The 19,635-nt window shown below is 39.8% G+C and overlaps 1 protein-coding gene across 6 annotated transcripts in view; it reads right to left on the bottom strand.

Moving 5' to 3' along the window:
* Positions 1-19,635, bottom strand: part of LOC147164268 (inactive dipeptidyl peptidase 10-like) — a 91,525-nt gene that overhangs the window by 40,125 nt on the left and 31,765 nt on the right. For 3 of the 6 annotated variants that reach the window (XM_086091117.1, XM_086091114.1, XM_086091115.1), the window contains exons 2-3: positions 15,352-15,463; positions 7,443-7,538 (exon numbers count right to left, since the gene is read on the bottom strand). The exons of 1 other annotated variant lie outside the window; for it this stretch is intronic. In XM_086091117.1, coding sequence (XP_085947243.1) covers positions 7,443-7,538; positions 15,352-15,463 — 208 coding nt within the window. Of the gene's footprint in view, positions 1-7,442; positions 7,539-15,351; positions 15,464-19,635 lie in introns of those variants that run through there. 2 more of the 6 variants (XM_086091118.1, XM_086091116.1) reach the window with 2 other exon arrangements.

The following is a 19,635-nucleotide window of genomic DNA, read 5'->3' on the forward strand; positions in this document are numbered from 1 at the left end:
GCTTACTTCGGGACTCGTAACGAACCCAACATGGAGGAAGACCAGGGTTTTAAAACATTGTTTGCCCAGAACCTCCAACCAAACCTCAAACACTACTTGGGATTTGTTTTGTGCCCTCATACACTGACTAGCTTGCAGTTGCGCGACCTAGCAGCTAGGGGCTATGCAAAATTGAAAGTCTCAGGCCCGTGCCTGTTTCTGGGATCCGAGTTCCCTAGTAGCTAGTATAGTACCTAGAAAGACACACCTAGTAACTGAATACACATAGATGGACATTGACAACACACCGACATACACAGCACACATATAGCCCTGCAGATGGTAGGGGAAACTTGCACCAGTGGTATGTCTTGGTTGTTGCAGTGGAGCGTGACTGGGACTACTGACAGCTAGATCGTTTGGACTCGGCAACCCAGACATCCTGAAGATTCATCCCTCTTGCCGAAAGGGGGGATCTGTAACGAATACTGCCAGTCACCCTAAAAAAAAATTTTTTGTTCGCCTTTCCTCAAACATTTCACTCTTGGAAATATAAGCGAGGTCAACCTGGGTTTGGGGTGAGAGATAGCAACTCTCCCCCTCTTTTTTCACAATTATTTCATTACACAGCTTTCTCAATTCTCACACGTCTTTCTTTGAACAGCTCACTCCTAATTTCATATCCAATTCTACCTGTAGAATTCCAGTTTTCATGTCATACTCTTCTTTCATATCTTCTTTCTGTGATGCTATACCAGATGTGAAGCCTAAATCAGACTACTAAAGCTGAGTCATTTAAGTGGCTTGCATGAGCGTGGCTTAAATTTGTCTTAGTTGGCCCTAGACTATGGAGTCCTGGAGTAAGCTTAAACGAGAATGGTGCTCATGAAAACCTGAAATGGAATTCAGGACAGCTTTGATGGAGGAAATTCTGGCCCTACAGCATGAATGAAAGAAAAAGAACGTGTTAAAAAAACAAACTATAAAGAGTATGAAAAAAAACTCTACAAAAACAAGTTGTGGGAAAACATGCTGTTATTGGAAGAAGCCTAAATGCCATACTGCTGTTATTGAACATAAGAGGAGTGCTCGGGCTGCCATTCGAAATTAATTCAATGCAAATAACTGCAGGTGAGACATGTCTGTGATGATCTCACAAATGCCATAACATTTTTTGACATTGCTTACTTACATTGAATGATATACCCTGTAGAAGAAACTAGATAATGAACATTTGGACAGTGGACAAGAAAAACTGAACCCAAATTAGTTAACGCTTGTAAATACAGATTATTCCACTGTCTGTCTCTCCCTTTTATTTTTATTTCATTCCAAGGACGATGTGAGTTTTTCTACCACTGAAGTTTTTCCAGAGGAAATGACTCTAACCCTTGTGAAGGAGCCATTGCACAAAGACTGTGAATCCTCCACATCTGGTATGGCATCCCTGAAAGAAGATGCTGCTTTCCAGCAGAGACTAAGAAGGATGTCCATGCATGAAAAGATAGGCTTGGAATTTTGTGAGCAGAAAATTAAATATAGGAAAGACATGAAAATGACAATTTTACACGTTGAATACGGATATGAAATTAGAAGCGGGAGATGTTCAAAGAAAGATGTATGAGAAAGCTGTGTAATGAAATACATTGCGAATGTATTTTTTCCCCCGCTTGAGAGTATTTTGGCCACCACAAAAGCCTTATTTTAGTTTTGTCATTAAAATTTTCAGCATGTTAAGTATATATGTTGTACATCACAAACACAATTAAGGCAAAAACAAGCCATAATCAATCATATCTTGGTTAAAAAATATATATTTTAGAGCTGAAGTGCTGCAACTTGTAAGGAGCTCTGAGTAAGTCCTCGGTTTTTGTGCCACCATGATGGCATCATCCGGATCATTCTTTTCTTCTGTCAGGACAGTTTTGCTGCTTCAGGAAGTTGTGCAGCACTAATGTAGCAATGATCACATGTCGCCTTTGTACATTCGAAAGCAATCTCTGAAAGTTATTTCATCAAATTAATTAATTGATTTCTCCGATCCGCAATTATTTGCCTGGCTGGCCTCATTTAGATGTTCTAAGTACTCCACGCTACCAAACTATCTGTGCTCCTTTTTACAAACACTACTAAAATTAAGTTAAACCTACCTCTTTGCAGGATTATTTTAATCTTCAATTCAGTCCTACAGTAGCTCTAATCCGCACTCTTGCAATTTGCTTAAACCAGAACAGGCTAAATCTATGACTATTTTAAATTGCATCAGTGTAGGTGATTTAAAATTAGACCAGCTCAAACAGCATATTGGTCTGGGACTAGGTTTATGCCTTTTCTGAGAAACCGAGCCATAATTTCCTAAATTATGGATTAAAATAGTCTCAGACTAGTCCCAGTCTTGAGTTAAATAATCTTCTGTTTTGAAGAAAGACTAGAGCTAATCCAGGTCTAAATTAAGATTTAAATTAGGCCTGGAAGGGGCACTTCAGAGTAAAGGCTGAATACTTCACTGTGCATGGTAAAAACTGATTACCTTGACTACAGCAAAAAGACCAAAAAGATTTCTCAGAGGCAGAATTAACCCGCTTAATGAATTTGATGGTACAGATGGTTGTATAGACCCACCAAATGATTACAATCACCCACATAGGCCCATGGTAGAGGTAGACTGTGACAAAACAGCTTTGCTTTGCAGCACTTTTCATTAAAAAACAAACAAAAAACTGCATGTTAAGTGATCCACAGGCGATCCGTTTTTCATTTTCCCTTACGTATTTTTTTTTAATGCATCTTTATCCAGGCATCATGTTTTGAAATGAGTGGAAATGAATAAAAGGGATAAAGATGGATTTTATCTGAATACATTTTGGTCAAATTGTGTCGCATTGATATGTTTTTAATTACCAAAAGGTAAACGAGGGCATTATTGTGCAAAACAGTTTTGCTACTGCTGCTTTTATGGCCTTTCTCCATCTCCTTCAGCATGAATAATTTTCATCTTGACTTCATGTTCTTCTTTTCAATATTGTGGTTTACACTCATGGAACTCTAGGACAAGTTTCTCTTTTTTTTTTTGGAGAGAGCTCAGTATTGTTCATTCGGTAATTTTACCGATTCGAAATGTCATCATCATTGCTCTCTCTTTTTTTATTATTATTTTTTTTTTATGTGCGAGAGCATATGCATGTGTGTGTGTATGTGTGTGTGCGTGTGTGTGAGCGTCTACTCATTAGTTCACCTAAAAATCCCATACCATTCACCTAAAATGAATACTTGTATAGGTTGTCAGGAGACCCGAGGAAGGATCAGAGAAAAGAAAGGAAAGTGAAATCCAGCACCGACCAGACATCACCTACTACCCACCGGGTTACCAACCAGAGTCTTTCACCAACCCCAGAAACATCTGAATTACAACAAATTAGGGAGACCTCAAGAGACCAAAGGAGAGACTGAGGAAAGGAAGGAAGGATAGATGAAGCAGAGTGGAATCCACAGATATCAGCTTCCACTGATTCAACGACCAGAGGAAGAAGCAGATTGTGTTTGAATTTCGATAGATGCTGGTGTTTCGATAGATGCTGGTGTGGTGGATCTGGCATGCATGAAAACCTCCACCAAAAAGGGAAGCCGTCGACCCTGGCCAGGACAGAGCAAGCACAACCCCCCAGGGACCCCCAGGCCACAGCAGCGCCAAGGCACAACCCCCGAGCCCCACAGGGGTAACCGGCCAGAGAGCAAACAAAGAAGCCAGGAGCGCGCCCCACCCCAACACGGCCCGTGCCCCGTTCTGCTGCGTTGGGCTGCCCACAGCCCCCGCTCCCATTTCGAGATGGGTAATGACATTTTATCAGTATACGAAAGTAAATTATATATTTTTGAGAGGTTTTTTGTTGTTGTCGGAGAAAGCTTGGTAATATCTTTAGCTAAAACAGGCGGTTGGAACGTACCCCGAAGTGTTGAAATTGGTTTCTTTATCATACTTTTAACTTGCAGATAATGTAAAAAAAATGTCCGTGTTTTATTTTGTATTTTTGGAGCAAGGATGTATATGATATAAACATATTATCTGAGAAAAAATAGTGAAGATGTGTAATTCCTTTATGCTCCCACACACCTAAATAAAACGATTGGTTGTTAAATTGAAAGTCGGGGTTATGCCATAGGGTAGAAAGCCCGCAGGGCTCCACTTGGGTTTTTGTCATTTCTAGTGCCTTCTACCAGGCAGTGAGGGTGGCGGAAATCATTGGGTTTTTAAAACAATTGTGTCGCTTAATCGATGTTGTAATAAAGAGTAAATCTAAAAGTCTGAGGTTATTACAATCCTTCTGTTCTAGTTCCAGCCAACACTAATGCAAGTTTCTCATGACAGTCAGTTTTTTCTATCTTGGCTTGACTTTTGAGCAGTTGAGTTGGTTTACTTTAACTATATCTTCATGTTTTTCCATAGCACCTTTACAAGCCAATACATGGAGAGAGAGAAAATATGAGTGTGTGTGTCTGTCTCATAAGAAAACATATTTCATAGTGAATGATAAGTAAAATCAAGCCAACATAAAATAAAGCTTCCCTGAAGTTGTTGGTAACATTTTCATTTGGTCTTATTCAATTATAATCGCAGTCCATGCATTTCATTCTTTCATTTTTTGCTGAATGATGATATTTATCTTTAATTGATTTGATATATGCTATTTTAAAATTAATTCTTTCAAAAGCATCATCTCACTTTTGCATATGTTTTTGAAACATTTTATTTCTCTGCCTGTTTAATCAATGTTCCAACGACTCTTCCACACGCACACAATTAAAATATATGTTGGAAAAATTCCATTTCAGGTTTTAGGGGCACCCTCAGTCTGTAGTCTGGAGCTAGTAAATCTGAATTTAAGCAACAACTCAGAAAGCAATTTGATTAGTGTGGATTAAGTTAAAACAGATTAGCCTAGTCCAAATTGTCGTCCGAACAGTCACAAAGAACATGAAATCCGATTTTTGCGGGACGGATTGAAAGCACATGCGGGAGGTAGTTTGTACAGGATGCGTCTCAGTCTGATCAGCTCAAAACACTCAGAACGGATTTGACTGTCCGTGACGTCACTATACGCATGCAAAAAGCAAACGCGCCCGTGCTGTCAATATCCAATCGTTTCGCTGCCCGGCTGGTTCCTCACATGTCGGCAGTCAATCGCCTTGACGGCTCCACTGCCCCGTCGGCTCCTGTCGTGCTCAACCGGAAATACAGTGACAGTTTTCTTTTGATTCTTAAAATGGCTAACCTGAATCAGAAACCGGGTTACAAATGTCACAAGTGGTCACAAATGAAAATATGCAATAACAGAACCGCAAGTAGTGAGGGAACATTGTAGTTAATACACTGTTTCTGTCGCTCATTCAGTACTTCAGTTTGAATATACATAGTTTGTGTTGAGTGTCTGTTCTATTTGGGGCACTACTTGTTAACAGAATAAATTAACTCTTTGACTGCCAAGCATTTTCAGAAAAGAGGATGTGTGGGTGCCAGCTGATTTAAGCATTTTGACTGATCTTTCAAGGTCCACAGAAAATGTTGTGTTTGGACTATGGAAACACAGATACTACCAAATGAAAGATTGAACTCTCATCTTTCATCAGAAAAAAGTTTGTTTCTACCTTATTCCGTTCTTCAGTAATCAACAATAGAAAATAGGTTAGTTTCATCAAATGCTCTGTTTTGGACCAAAATACGGAGAAATCAAGCTTTTTGTGAAACGATATTATTTCATGCACTCGAGTGAATTTGACACTTTGTTTTCCCATGAATGATGCCACAAACATCTAAACAGTGCTTTACTTCTGTAAAACACTACCACCAACAATGAAAAAAGTGTTTTTTGATAGCAAAATAAGTTTATTTACATTCAACAGTGTAACAATTTGACAAAACAATTTGGCAAACTATTTACAAATGTGTGCAACTGTGGTACTATTTACAATTGTGTGGATGTTTCAACGACAGAGTTTTTCTTTGTGTGAGGTATATTGTGTAAAACTCCCCTGCGTGCAAGGGGACGCAGCAGGATTTGCACCACAGATTAGTTTCACTGCGAATGCCCCTTCGCATGCACTTTCTTGCCGGCCTTTTTTTCCGGGGAGTAGCAGGTATATACTGCAGTGTGTGTTTGGCCATGTTGTAATCAAGTCTACTCGCAGGATCATGATACGGTGACCTTGTGTTACGTCTGGCTTCCTCATGTCCTTCAGTTCCTATACTGGGTGGTAAGAGATGTTCTGATCCATCTTATCCACTCCATTCATGATGGCATCGTAGTCCAGAACCAGTGTCTTCTCCGTGATCAGACTGTACCCACTCCTCCGATGAATATGCATTGGACTCGGGGTACTCTTCATCGTCCGATTGAACGTCCGCCTGTGCAGAGTGCTCGTTTTCCGGCGTTAGCATCGCTAGCCGGTGAGGCTTTACGACGTGATCGAAGCCACCGTGTCAACGCTTCCAACTTCGGCGTCAACGCTTCCAACTTCGGCGTCAACCTCGGAGTCACCATCATCATCATCATCATCATCATCATCATCAATGTGCTCTTTAGCATTGGTCGATGCTTTTCGTTTTTGAAAAAAATGCTCAAGCGTGAGCTGCTTGCAACCGGTCGCCATTTTCGCTTCCTCAGCCATTCTCCCTTCAACACTCTAGCTCCACCTCACGTCTTCTACTGACTCCTACCCGATGTTGTCCAAAGAGAGTCATCGCTGCCATCTAGTGCCCAAAAATAGTCATTATACTAACTCGACCTGCTTGATACTTTCAGCACAGCTTGTCAAGGCTTTCCTCCACCCGTTTTCAAAAAAAAACAAAAAACATAGTGAACGTCTTTTAACGTCTTTGGCGGCACTCATTTGGATTTTACTAAACGTTATTAAACGTTTTTGGTGGTCAAAGAGTTAATTATGCTGCCTCATTAAATACTATGCCCAACCAACCACCTGTTTCAAAGCCTATGGTTTGCAGTAATAACGTTATATTGTCTTCATGTGGCCAAATGTATTTGAGAAAATAGCAGTATAATTACTGCAAACTTTAGGGGTCCGTGCATGGTATTGGCAGTTAAACTGCAAGATTTTCCCTCCCGGATGATGTAGCTGGCTGCACACGTAATGTGAGCAATAGTCGGCCGCCTTGCATCCACGATCGCCCAAGTGTGAACAACCCTGCACCTCCCGACCCCCACTATTGTGCCACACGGTCAGGTGCCAAAATAGAGCCCTATATATGTACTAGAATACTAGATAGAGGGTGTTATTCTACCAGTCATCCTTCTTTCCATGTTCCACATGTAACTTTTTAAAGTAATTTGTAAATCTCAAACGGCTGCACAAAAACACACAGACTTAACCATTCATCTACGGCAAACACAGTAGCACTTTTTTTTCTTTTTTCCTTTTTTAAATTGCAGTTACTTCTTCAAAATACATACCACTGATCCACTTTGCATCTGGATCATGTATTTTGAAGTTCCTTTGGAAGATGTCATCCAGTGTCAGCTGTGATCCCCAAAAAATTCCACGGTCATCTAAACGAAATAACAACAGAAGAATTTTAATAGGTTAATAAGACCAACAAAATATTTTAAAACAGCGTTAAAGACATAGCCTACTCCTGATTTTAAGGGAACTATTTCATACATAAGTATGCCATTAGTTAATATGAATTTGGGAATGCACCTTGAGGGAAACTTGCTGAGGGTTTTGGGTTCAGTTGTGGACATTGCTATGGTGACTTGACTTTGATTTGTCTGTTAATGATGAATCTTGAGTTACTTAACTGGGTGAGTTGTGGAAATTTTATAATTATGGTAATTATTTTATAATCCAATAATCTCTATCAGAGACTGTTGTACCATACTTTATCTCAATGGCAGAAAAATAAAATAAAATTGGCTTATAGGGCTGTAAATTGTGGGTCCTTGCATCGTTTTACTGCCATTGTGACTACTGTAAAATTAACAACATGGTGTCCATATTGTGCATGTATACTGTTTTTTTTTCTCTCTAGGTGGCTGTGGAAACTTAGTAGTTTTTTTCTTTAACATCACTGATGATGGTGTCTTGAGTGAAATGTCTTCTTTCCTTTTATGATTAAATTTTTACTGTAGGTACAGAGTTTATGTCTCTGTGCCTTCTGGAGGGTTGTCACATGGGAGTTGTTGTTGCCGTTGTTGTTGGCAAGTGTGACTGGTAAATGGTCATTTTACATAGCGACTCCTATTTCAGCTGCCTGTTGGCAAATGCTACGTAGCCACTAGCCATTTTCTCCAGGGTGTGAGACAATCTTTAAATCAGTAATTCCCAAACGTTACTGAGTCAAGGCACATATTTTGAGTTTGAAAAAGTGTTGCAAAAAGTGGACACACGTCAATTAGTGTATGTACTTTCTACCATCGAAAAAAGATCATTTAGATAGAAGTTGCTGCCATAGATACATGGACAAATATACATTATTTGTATGAATACACAATTTTCTGATCAAATAAGTGAAAGTTGATTAAGTTCCTTTGGTAAACCTTTAGCGCTCTCCCGGCACACTAATGTGCAGTAGAGGAAGTTAACAGCAGATCAGATGGTAATGTCTAACGGCTCTACATAAGTGCAAACTAAATATGGATAATTTGTGATGTAATACTTGCCAACTTTGTGTTGTGAAAAATAGGGAGATTTTTTTGATCAACTGTTGGTTGCATTGGCCGAGGGTGTTGTTCGACCGACATCCAGCCATTACTATTTGCCATTTGTTGCCGTGGGAAGGGCATGTGCACGGCGGCCGGCGACATGCGCCGATTAATACTTTAGTGACTGGGGCGACCAGCCACTGGATGGAAAATGGACTGGGCATTTGGAAAACTCATGAAATTTCCTATGTCTAGTCCGCCCCAGGTGTCAGGTGTCTGGTCATTCTTTCAATATCCATCTCTATGTATGAACCGGTGTATTACAGTATGCTGCAGTCCCCTCGAGGGCTGCAGCTATTGAATATTTTGGTATTCAGAAAATTATGTTGAATAATTGGGTATTCTGATAAAAATAAAATATTTTAGCTCGGCAAAAGAATAACTGAATTCAGATATAAACCATATTCCCATTTAATAATGATCCACCAACTAGTTTTAATTTCTAGACACTACAACAAGTTTTTTTTTTAACTTAAATTTAAACTGTGTTGGTGTGGCGCCCTATAAATTATAATTTAAAAATTAATAAAGCATCTATACCTTTAAAAAAGATATATTGATATATATTAATTTATATATATATATATATATATATATATATATATATGATATATTGATATATTATAATATGACATAATTAATTAATTTGTTTCCATGTAGAATCTTATTTGTGTGCTTGTGTAATAAATGTATACACTTTTAAGAGACTTTAAGAGACACACAAAGTGACTTCTGGGAATGTGAGTCCAGGCTGTTTTGAGAGAGAGTGAAAAAAAGAACGGAAAACTGTTTGACACCACTGAACCGAGGATTGGAATAAAAATTGCCCAAAACGAAGAAAGCAAGTCTTGTTGCTCATTTCAGGGCGGCACCACTTACAGCGCATTATTTTCTTCTCTAGAAACATTAGTGAGATTTTAGACCAGGGGTGTCAAACTCATATTAGCTCAGGGGCCACATGGAGGAAAATATATTACCAAGTGGGCCTAGCCAGTAAAATCATGGTATATACTGTAACTTAAAAACGAGTGGCGTCAGTTATGATTTTCACAATTTACAGGCCAGCCCTAAATAGCGGGGCTCAACTGTAAATATATTGTTCTAAAAAATAACACAAATGCAACACTTTGCCCGTATGAGTTCCGGGTGTTATATCTAGTGATGGCAAAATGAAGCTTCATGAAGCATTTGCGATATTTTTTGACTCCTCTAGATGGCACTCATGATTCAAAGATGCAATGCAAATGTAATCCATTTTCGTTGCACTTGCCTTTATCTTTAAACCAAGAGCACCATCTAGAGGAGTCAAAAAATATCGCAAATGCTTCATGAAGCTTCATTTTGCCATCACTAGTTATATCTACCTGTTTTGCATAGTTGCTGTTTCCAGAATGCATTGTGTGGCGCAGTTAAGGAAGTTATAGGACTTGTGTGTCGTATTCAGCACGTTTATGTTTGATTTATGTTGGTCTATGTTTTTATTTTTCCAACAAACCGTGACTTTAGGTTGTGTGTAAAATAATGACATCCAAGTCAATTCTGTGTACAAGTTGCATTGCTCATCTGAAGATTCATTGTTAAATTAAGAATATATATGTTTTGATTATGCCCATCTGATTATCTGGTCTGACATTACTCTTTTTTTTTCCTTTTTTTTTTACTTTACAAGATCATCTCATGGGCCAGATTAAGCACCTTTAGGGGCCTGATCTCGCCCACGTGGACTATCTTTGACACACTTCTTTTAGACAAATCTCTCCTCATAGATTTTGGAATGACCTTCCATTAAATATTAGGCAACCTCTCCCTTTATCCACTTTTAAAACATCTCTTAAACACATCTTTATTCTTTGGCTTTTGACTCAGCTGTTTTCTGGGTTTGGTCAGCAAACTGAAGCATGATTGGTCGTTATCTACTTCCTCAGCACGGGTTATGTCATCTTCAGTCAACAGCAAGTGGAAATTTAGTTTTTAAAGGTATTAATTGTACATGAAAAGTAATTCATTCAGGATAAAATATTAACCTTTTACTCCTGAAAATGGCTCAATGAGTCAAGTATCCCTTTAAGCACAGTTTACATGTGCTTAAAATATTTAGAAATAATAGATATTACAGTTTTATAGTAGCGTTAGCTGTTTCATTTAGTGAGATAGTTGGAGAGAAAACAAATGTCGTCTGGCAGCGCAACGTACTAGGAAGATGGTAGGGCATTTGTAAGGTAGCTGCCACAGCTGATATGCATTGTAGTGGTTAAGCATGTAGCATTCTGAACAGTGAACAGTTTGAGAGTGGGTTCGAGGCTCGCTTTTGGCAAAATCCTTTCTGTCACTTAACTTCCATTCATCCATTTTCTACCGCTGGTCTGGGGTCGGGTCGCGGGGGCAGCAGCTTTAGCAGTGAAGCCCAGACTTCCCATTTTCAATACCCGTCGGGTAGAGCTTTTAGGAGTCAACTTTTAGGAGTATCTGAGAATAGTTCAATGTCTACTCCTGTAGTGTTAAGTAACTTTTACAATTATTGATTTAACTCTGGAAAGTGTGGAGCTATATAAACTGAAAACGTGTTGAAATGCATCACTGGGCTTTTTGCTGTGTAGGATGAGTTTAGTGTTGAGTTTTAGGATTTGTGCATTTTGCGGTTCACATTGGTTTTGACGGTGGCTGACTGGTTAGCACGTCCGCCTCCCAGTGCAGAGGACGTGAGATCGAGTCCGGGCTTCGGCCTTCCTGGGTGGAGTTTGCATGTTCTCCCCGTGTTTGTGTGGGTTTTCTCCAGGTACTCCGGTTTCTTCCCACATTTCCGAAGACATGCATGGCAGATTAATTGAACACTCCCAATAGTCCATAGGTTTGATTGTGAGTGTGGATGGTTGTTTGCTCTGTGTGCCCTGCGATTGGCTGGCTACTAATTCCGGGTGTACCCCGCCTACTGCCGGAAGCCAGCTGAGATAGGCTCCAGCGCCCCCCGCGACCCTTGTGAGGACAAGCGGTTAAGAAAATGGATGGATGGATGGACATTGGTTTTGACCGTAACCAGTGGTCCCTTTAGAAGGCTTCCTTCACTCCTCTCAAACTATCAACAGTCCTCGCTGTCCAAGATGGTAATTTGATGACTTCAAAGAAATCTTTATTTTCTTTGAGATGCAAATTAATTCCAGAGCCTTGGACCATAAAGCTATTTCCAGACCAAACGCGAGGTGAACGTTTCTGGCGGTGCCCTAACCCTAACCCTAACCCAGCTAATAAGCAGACTACGCATCTGCTTAGGGCCACCAATCTGGCAACCCCATTTTATATCTTGTTGGTGGTGGTGTTGAGAATCAATTGGAATCGGGGCTAACATTCTGATTATCCTGGAATCGTTTGCATTTTAGTTGATTTTTTTACTGCGCCTGAGAGCCTTGTCCGTCGACCGGAAGAACTACTTGACCAATTAAAAAGAAAAGCGCAAACACACGCGTCACACGGGTGCACCCGGCGTCGATCAGTGGTGTGTCTGACCAGCTTGACGCTCACTTCAAGCTGCAGCCAACAGCGCACTGAACTTCAAAGTCATAATCAGGTGAGTTTAACAAATATGTCTATTGCCAACAGCGCATCTACGGTGGGTCAACTCAAATGCAAAATAAGCAGCTAACACTAACTGACACAATGTATCAACTGCAAACACGTTGTGAACAGTAACACTCCACACACACCTGCTGCTTATCTAAAAGAGTTACCAAATTTCTCTGCTTGTGTCTGTCTACACAGCAGGTTATGGGAGCTGTGTCAATGTGGTTCCTGCAGTCGGGCAAATATGATGGTTGGAACAGTGGGACGCACGGCCAGGTACCAAAAATCACATTCGTCTATTCGCCTGAGTTTGAAAAATTTAACTTTTGTCACACTTTGCCTCGCGGCAGCCAATAAGCTTCAGCAACGTGCTACGTTACACACAAAGTCCTGTAACAGGTGTTTTTTGAGTTCTAACAACAATGGAGGAAAACATCATCAGTTTCACTAACGACAATTTTGCAAATTTTGGGACTGTGAAGTGCTGCCAGGTCTACAGAACATCTCAAATTCAATCCCCCACTAGAACACATGCTAGGAGTTTGTCAACGAACAGTCAACGACCAAGCAGAGATCCCAACCACAGACAGCGGACCGACATGTGGGTATTCCAGTTATGGATGCCCTCAGAGGGCCGATTGCAACTGTGAAACCGTAAATGTAAATAAATGCACAGCACAGTGCTCAACATAATTGAGTACACTCTCTTTTAAAAGTAAGCTTTTTATCCATTTCTCAAGGAACACAAGAACAGTTGAGTGCTGTATAATCTCCTTATCTTATAATTACGCAAATTGATGGATAATTAGTTTTGGCTTTGCTGCAGAGTGTTTCATGGTGTAGGATAAAGTGATACACTGTCAGCTCCCATGTGGAATGCTCCCTTTGCATTAATACACTCTTTTCCCCCTGCATTGCAGTTGCTTCGTCTGTTATTAGTCCCATTGTTCCAGAGCAGTTTCATGTCATTATACATCATCAAATAGGTATTTTCCTGGGGTCGTGCCATGAATTTATTTAATACCCAAAAGATCCTTTGTGATGCACCATCCCTCGCAGATTAATAATACCAGCTGTGTATTGTCAACCATGGCAGTGCTCTCATCCACACCAAGGGAATATGCAATGATCTTCCTTTTCCATCAACTAATCTTGAAAATCAAGCTCACCTCACACCCCAATAACATGCAAAGGAGGTTATATCAAAAGAATGGTAAGCCCGTATCAAAGCACCACAGAACTTGACTGTCGTTGACCATTGTAGGTTGTCCTGGTCTTTTTGACCATTCCGCCTTAAGTCTCAATCTTTACCATGTCCCTGTCAACGGAGGATGACGAGACGTCCCGATTTGACGGGGACAGTCCTGGTTTTAAGCCTTGGGTCCTGAGTCCTGGTGGATTTTGCCAATGCCGTTGTTTTGACCCGATGTTTTTTTGCCATGTGTATGTAAATCACACAATCATAGCGATTCAGACGATAAACCTATTAAAAGAGAATGTAACAGTTAAATTCCTTCCTATTTAGTTTCACAGTCACATTTACATTCTCATCTAATCGTTAATCTGAACTAGATCGACTTCCTGCTTTCGTATCTAAGAATCATGGGAAATGTAATCCTACTCTCCACTGTGGTCGCCACTCGCCGGTCAGACAAGGCAAGCTGAGCTTTCTGCCAGTACATTTCCAATGTTACTATGTAAAATGGCGCAAGGTAAACAGCACAGCCAGCTTCCAGTAGCTGTCAGGACAGAGCAAAGAAGATTGGATGATGGTGAGCGCATTGACTTTTGTAACTCTGTTGAAGAGTCAACGAAGTTAGAATTTAGTGTCAACATTCAAGTCAGTCAATCTGGTCACCCGAGAATTAACATGACATATTCAATCTTACGGTTGTTGAATTATTAACATTGTTTTGTCAGTTTCAATTTATATTTTAGCCGTTTTGGATTTAGTTATAGCTGTGTAGCTCAATGAATAGTATTGTCTATTGTATTCTTATCTGTCTCTTTCGCCTGAGAAGAGAAGGGCAACAAGTTTCTTTTTTTAATTATCTAAAAGGGAGTATAGCCTAGTACCGGTCTCAGTCGGTCGAAGAGACAGGCTGATTTATTATTGTTTTTCTCTAATCTGATTTATACCTATGGGAACTTGCTGATGGGAGGAGAGGGGGATTTTCTTGTATTCACTGATTTGCAATAAATGTACTGTGTGCTGGAGGAGGAGACACACTTTTGAACAGAACACTGCTTGGGTGACTTCAGTTGTGTGATCAGAAGCTTCTGATAATGATACCTTTGCAAAGGGACTTCTTCAACAGAATCTCACCATTCAGTTAATTGAACACGCAAAGAGTAGAATACAAATATTGTCTACTCTAACACGGTCCACAAACTGTGCTCTGCAAGACATTATTGTCAATGTTCACATTTTGTTTGGCCACTTAGAGGGCTATCTTAAATGCAACTGGCTAAGTGCTGATCCATGCAAATTCTATTTGCTAGTGGGCGGTTAATAATAGACATTTTCAATTATCTTGCGGACCAGATATAATTGGAAGTCGGACTGGATGGGCCCTTCGGTACACAAGTTTGATATGTCCGCTCTCCTCAAACACATGGCACAACTTAGACATCTCAAAGAAAAGCAACATTTGAAACAACAATATGTGCTGTCTGGGCAGAGAGGACCAACTGTTTGAGAGAGGAGTCAAGGAAACCGTTGATGTCAAACTGGAACGGCCCTCTCAACATTTGCACCATAACCTGTTGTCAGCTTAAAGCAACATCCAATCCAGCTCTGCCCCAAAAATTGTCTCAAACCCTTATAAGACTGTTATGGCCACTTGGCCAACCTGTGATCCAAACTTGTATTCAAGTCTGTGATATATTGAGCAAGAATAGCAAATGAATGAATATTTTAAACAATGGGCATCAATCAAAAGTATTTAATTAATCTAACAGTAACATACACTAAAGTACATAACCTACAGAGAAAGCCAAAGTACCTGCGATAAATTAGGCAAGCACGGGGATCAAATGCAAAGTCAAGAAAAGAACAATACTAATACTGTGAAACAATTTCAGCACATACAGTAAGCCTCACCTTTTGATAGCAGAACAATTGAGAGTCCAATGAGTGAAAGCACCACCAGAATAACAAGGAGGGAGATACCGATGCCCTTCCAATTTCTATCTGTTACAATAGGCCCAGTGTCCTAAAAAAAAAAAAAAAGAAGAAAGAAATACACACTTCAATATAGTAGGGACACACCAAAAATTCAGTCACCAAAATCCTTTGGTCGAAACAGGATGTTGTGATGATGTGACCAAAAACCTTTCAAGCAAGCACTCTTGGTTTACTAACCTGTGTAACATGCGGCTTGATGGCCGGTTGCAATGACTGGTACTGCCTTGGAGCTCGGATGAAGAGTAAACTTAGAAGAAATAGAAATAAAAGAACCTGCCAAGGATCCTGATGTTTTGCACTGTTTCACCCGCCCAGTGATTTTGCTGGGCGGCTGCGATGACATCAATGCCCTGTGCATTGCCTTTGGAATAAGATTAAATTTATAATCCCGTGGAAAATTTAGCCCTCTCCGAAAATTATTTTTTCATAGTTTCCCTACTTCAATGTTTAACAATCAAACAAATCAACATTTTAGACAGATAATCCAAGTAAATATAAATTGCAGTTTTTAAATGGTGATTAAATTTATTCAGGAAAAAACAACATTTTAAAGCTACTTGTGAAAAAGTAGTTACCCCCTTGTTAATCATGAATCAACTGTGGCTAATGACTTTTTTTCTCTCGAAAGTTGAGTTCATTTTCATTGACCACACCCAAGCCTGATTATTCTCAGTCTGGAAAGGCAAGGTATCTTTATTTATAAAGCACAATTCATACACAAGGTAGCAGAGTGTGCTTCAAATAATTAAGAGTATGTCAGAAGGGTGGAGTTTGGTGGAGGACCCAAATGCAGGGAGCAAAAGCAGCCAGGCAAGGACGCAGTTAAAAAAGGGATTTAATTAAGAAAAAGGCAAACAAGGTACTTGGTGAAAATAACAAAATCAACAATATCCAAAAACACAAGTCAAAGCATCAAACCAAACAGGAACATGGCTAAGCAAGGAAATGCTGCCGACAGGACATGGCATGGGTGTGACAGCGACAATGACTCACTGAACGAAAGCAGGGAACTAAATACACACAGTAACGAGACAACGAGAGACACCTGCACAAGACACACGTGGCTTGGGGAACTGATTGGGTAACACCAGGGACCGGGATGACAAGCACAGGATGACATGATAAAACTTGACAAGACATTGACAAAGGGAGACACACTAGGAAAACATGACCAATAAGACAAACCAAAACACAGACCATGACAGAGTACATTTAAAATAATTTACAAACAATAATAATAATAATGCATCAGATTTATACAGCGCTTTTCTTTCTTGAAACTCAAAGATGCTTCACAATGGAATGGATACATTATTTATGCACTCACACATTCACACTGCGGTGGCGGTAAGCTACTTAAGCAGCCACAGCTGCCCTGGGGCAGGCTGACGGAAGCGTGGCTGCCAGTGTGCGTCTGCGGCCCCGCCGACCACCACCAAACCTTCCATACACCAATGTGAGTAGCACTGGAGACAATGTGTGTGAAGTGCCTTGCCCAAAGACACGATGACACATGACTTGGGGAGAGTGTGGATCAAACACTTGACCTACTGGTTACTGAATGACCATTTCTACACCTTGAGCCACGGCCGCCAGACGAAGACTTAGCAACATTTAAAAGTAAACAAATAAAAAAGTAGCTTTTTAAAATTACTAAAATAAAGCATAGTGTAAAAACAAGATTTATGAAGCATTGATTAAAAAAAATATTTAAAGGCTTTAATCGTAGGTAAAGGGTTACAAAGTAATTCCTGAAGCTTTCGGACTCTAGCAAACCATGGTGAGAGCCATTGTCCACAGATGGAGAAAACATGGAACAGTGGTGAACCTCCCCAGGAGTGGCCAGCCAAGCAAAATTACCCCAATAGCACAGTGATGACTCATCCAGGGGGTCACAAAGGAACCCAGGGCAACATCTAGTTGGCATTCATAGCAAAAGTCCCAATGCAAAAAAAAACCACTGTTGATCAAAAAGTCTTGGCTTACTTTGGCAAAAACAAATCTGAATTATTCCCCAAAATTTTGGGAGAAAATTCGAGTGACTGATGAGATGAAAGTTTAACTTTTTTGAAAGGTATGTGTCTTGTTATATCCTGCCTATATACTGTCACAGAAAAAGAACAACATGCCAAGAGTCAAACTTGGTGGTGGCAATGTGATGGTTTGGTGATTTGCTAAATCCGGCCTGGACAACTTTGCTGTGATTGATAGAATTGAATAGAACTTGAATTCTGCTTTTTACATGAAAATTCTGAGTGAGAATGTTCAGCCATCAGTTTGTGACCTCAAGCTAAACTGCATTTGGGCTCTGCAACAGAACAACTAAGCTACCCAAAGCACAACAGCAATCAACTTTTGAAGGTTTAAAAAAAAGTATTTAAAAAAATAATAATAATAAAATAAAGGTTTGGAATGGCCTCGTTAATGTCCAGACTTTAATCGGATTGGAATTCTATGGCATTACCTTAAAAAGGCCATCCATGCTCGAAAACTCTCCGGTGTTGCTGGTTTGAAGCAATTCTACAAGGAAGAGTGGTTCCAAATATCTCCACAGAGATGAAAAAGATTCAAAGATAATTTTAGAAAATGCTTGATTTCAATTGTTGCTGTTGAGCATGGTCGAGTATGTTTTGCACACAGGGTCAGGTAACTTTGAGTTGACTTTTTTTCACCCTTAAAAAAAACATTAAAAACTGCATTTGAAGTTTACTTGGGTTAACTTTGTCTGATATTTACATTTGTTTGATGATATTAAACATTAAAATAGGGAAACTATGCAAAATAGTAAGAATTTGAGTAGATACATTATCATGGCACTGTAACTAGAGCAACACTGCACAGCACAGATGGACTTTAAGTGCTTAAAGCCATATGTCAATGTAATTTATTTAATCTGTTCAATATTTATTACAGAAACAAACCACTTGGCATTAGGTCTGTTCTTTGTAAGTATGCAACTGCAATGACATAACTAATTGCACGTAGTAGTGTTCAAAAACAATTTTTAATTTCACCAATGAGTGGACTGGATAGTTTACTATATAAAATCATTAGATAACAGTCTTGGGGAGCAACGGACTATATGTACCGCCGTTACGTAATCAGATTACAAAATAAATGTAACTGTATTCCATATAACACATGTAATCAGATTACAGGTACATTTATTAAAAATGGGGATTACTTCGAGGGATTACAATTTCTACGATGAGAGCGAGTGAGAGCGAGGGAGAGAGAGTGCGAGAGAGACAGAGCGCACATGCACGCCCGCGCATGTGGGACCGTTACTTCATGTCGGGGAGGTGGGGACGAACTAACTGACTAGTCGTGTCCTCCACACTCAGGCAGTTTGAAAAAGCTTCACGGACGGGAGGAGGAAATGGCAAACGGTATTCACTGGAACTCACTTGTTTTGCTGAAGGAGTGAAAGTTTGAGCTGAGAGTCCAGCGGCATGCTAAGTGCTGTAGCTTCTTGCTAGCTTGCCCGCTAGCCTACAACCATAATGTGAGTTACACCTTCCAAACAAATCTTCCTCCCACCAATTCACTATTTAAATATCATACACAACATATACACGTCTAAACTTGTGACTGGGATAAAAAGTTCATTTTGCAGTTTTTTGTTTTTTTGAGAGAGCTCAGTATTGTTCATTCGGTAATCTTACCGATTCGACATGTTATCATTATTGCTCTCTCTCTCTTTTTTTTCTTCTTCTTTTTTTTGTATGTGCGTGAGAATGTGTGTATGTGTGGGGGTGTGGGGTGTGGGGGGGTATGCGTGTGTGCGTGCGTGCGTGCAGGCGCGTGCGTGTGAGTGTGTGCTCATTAATTCATCTAAAACCTATTAAAAATCCCACACTGTGGTGATATTTATTTTTATTTTGTCTTCCTGAGCATACTCGGTTTTGGAGTAATCCAAAAGTAATCCAGAGTAATCAAGTTACATTACTTTAATATTATGGTACTTGGATTACGTTACTAACTACATTTTTTAGCAAGTAACTTGTAACTGTAACGGAATACATTTTAAAAGTAACCCTCCCAACCCTGTTAAATAACTATTCCGAACTCCGCACTGGTCTATTTCTCAGTGGTCCAAAGTCCTATTAACAGATGAAAGTCAATTTTGCATTACATTTGGTAATCAAAATCTCAGATTCTGGAAGGAAGAGGTCAGAGACAAAAAAGCCAAGTCAAGAG

This window comes from Leptonotus elevatus, chromosome 12 (assembly GCF_054856555.1).
Source record: "Leptonotus elevatus isolate MCC_2025b chromosome 12, RoL_Lele_1.0, whole genome shotgun sequence".
NCBI lineage: Eukaryota > Metazoa > Chordata > Actinopteri > Syngnathiformes > Syngnathidae > Leptonotus > Leptonotus elevatus.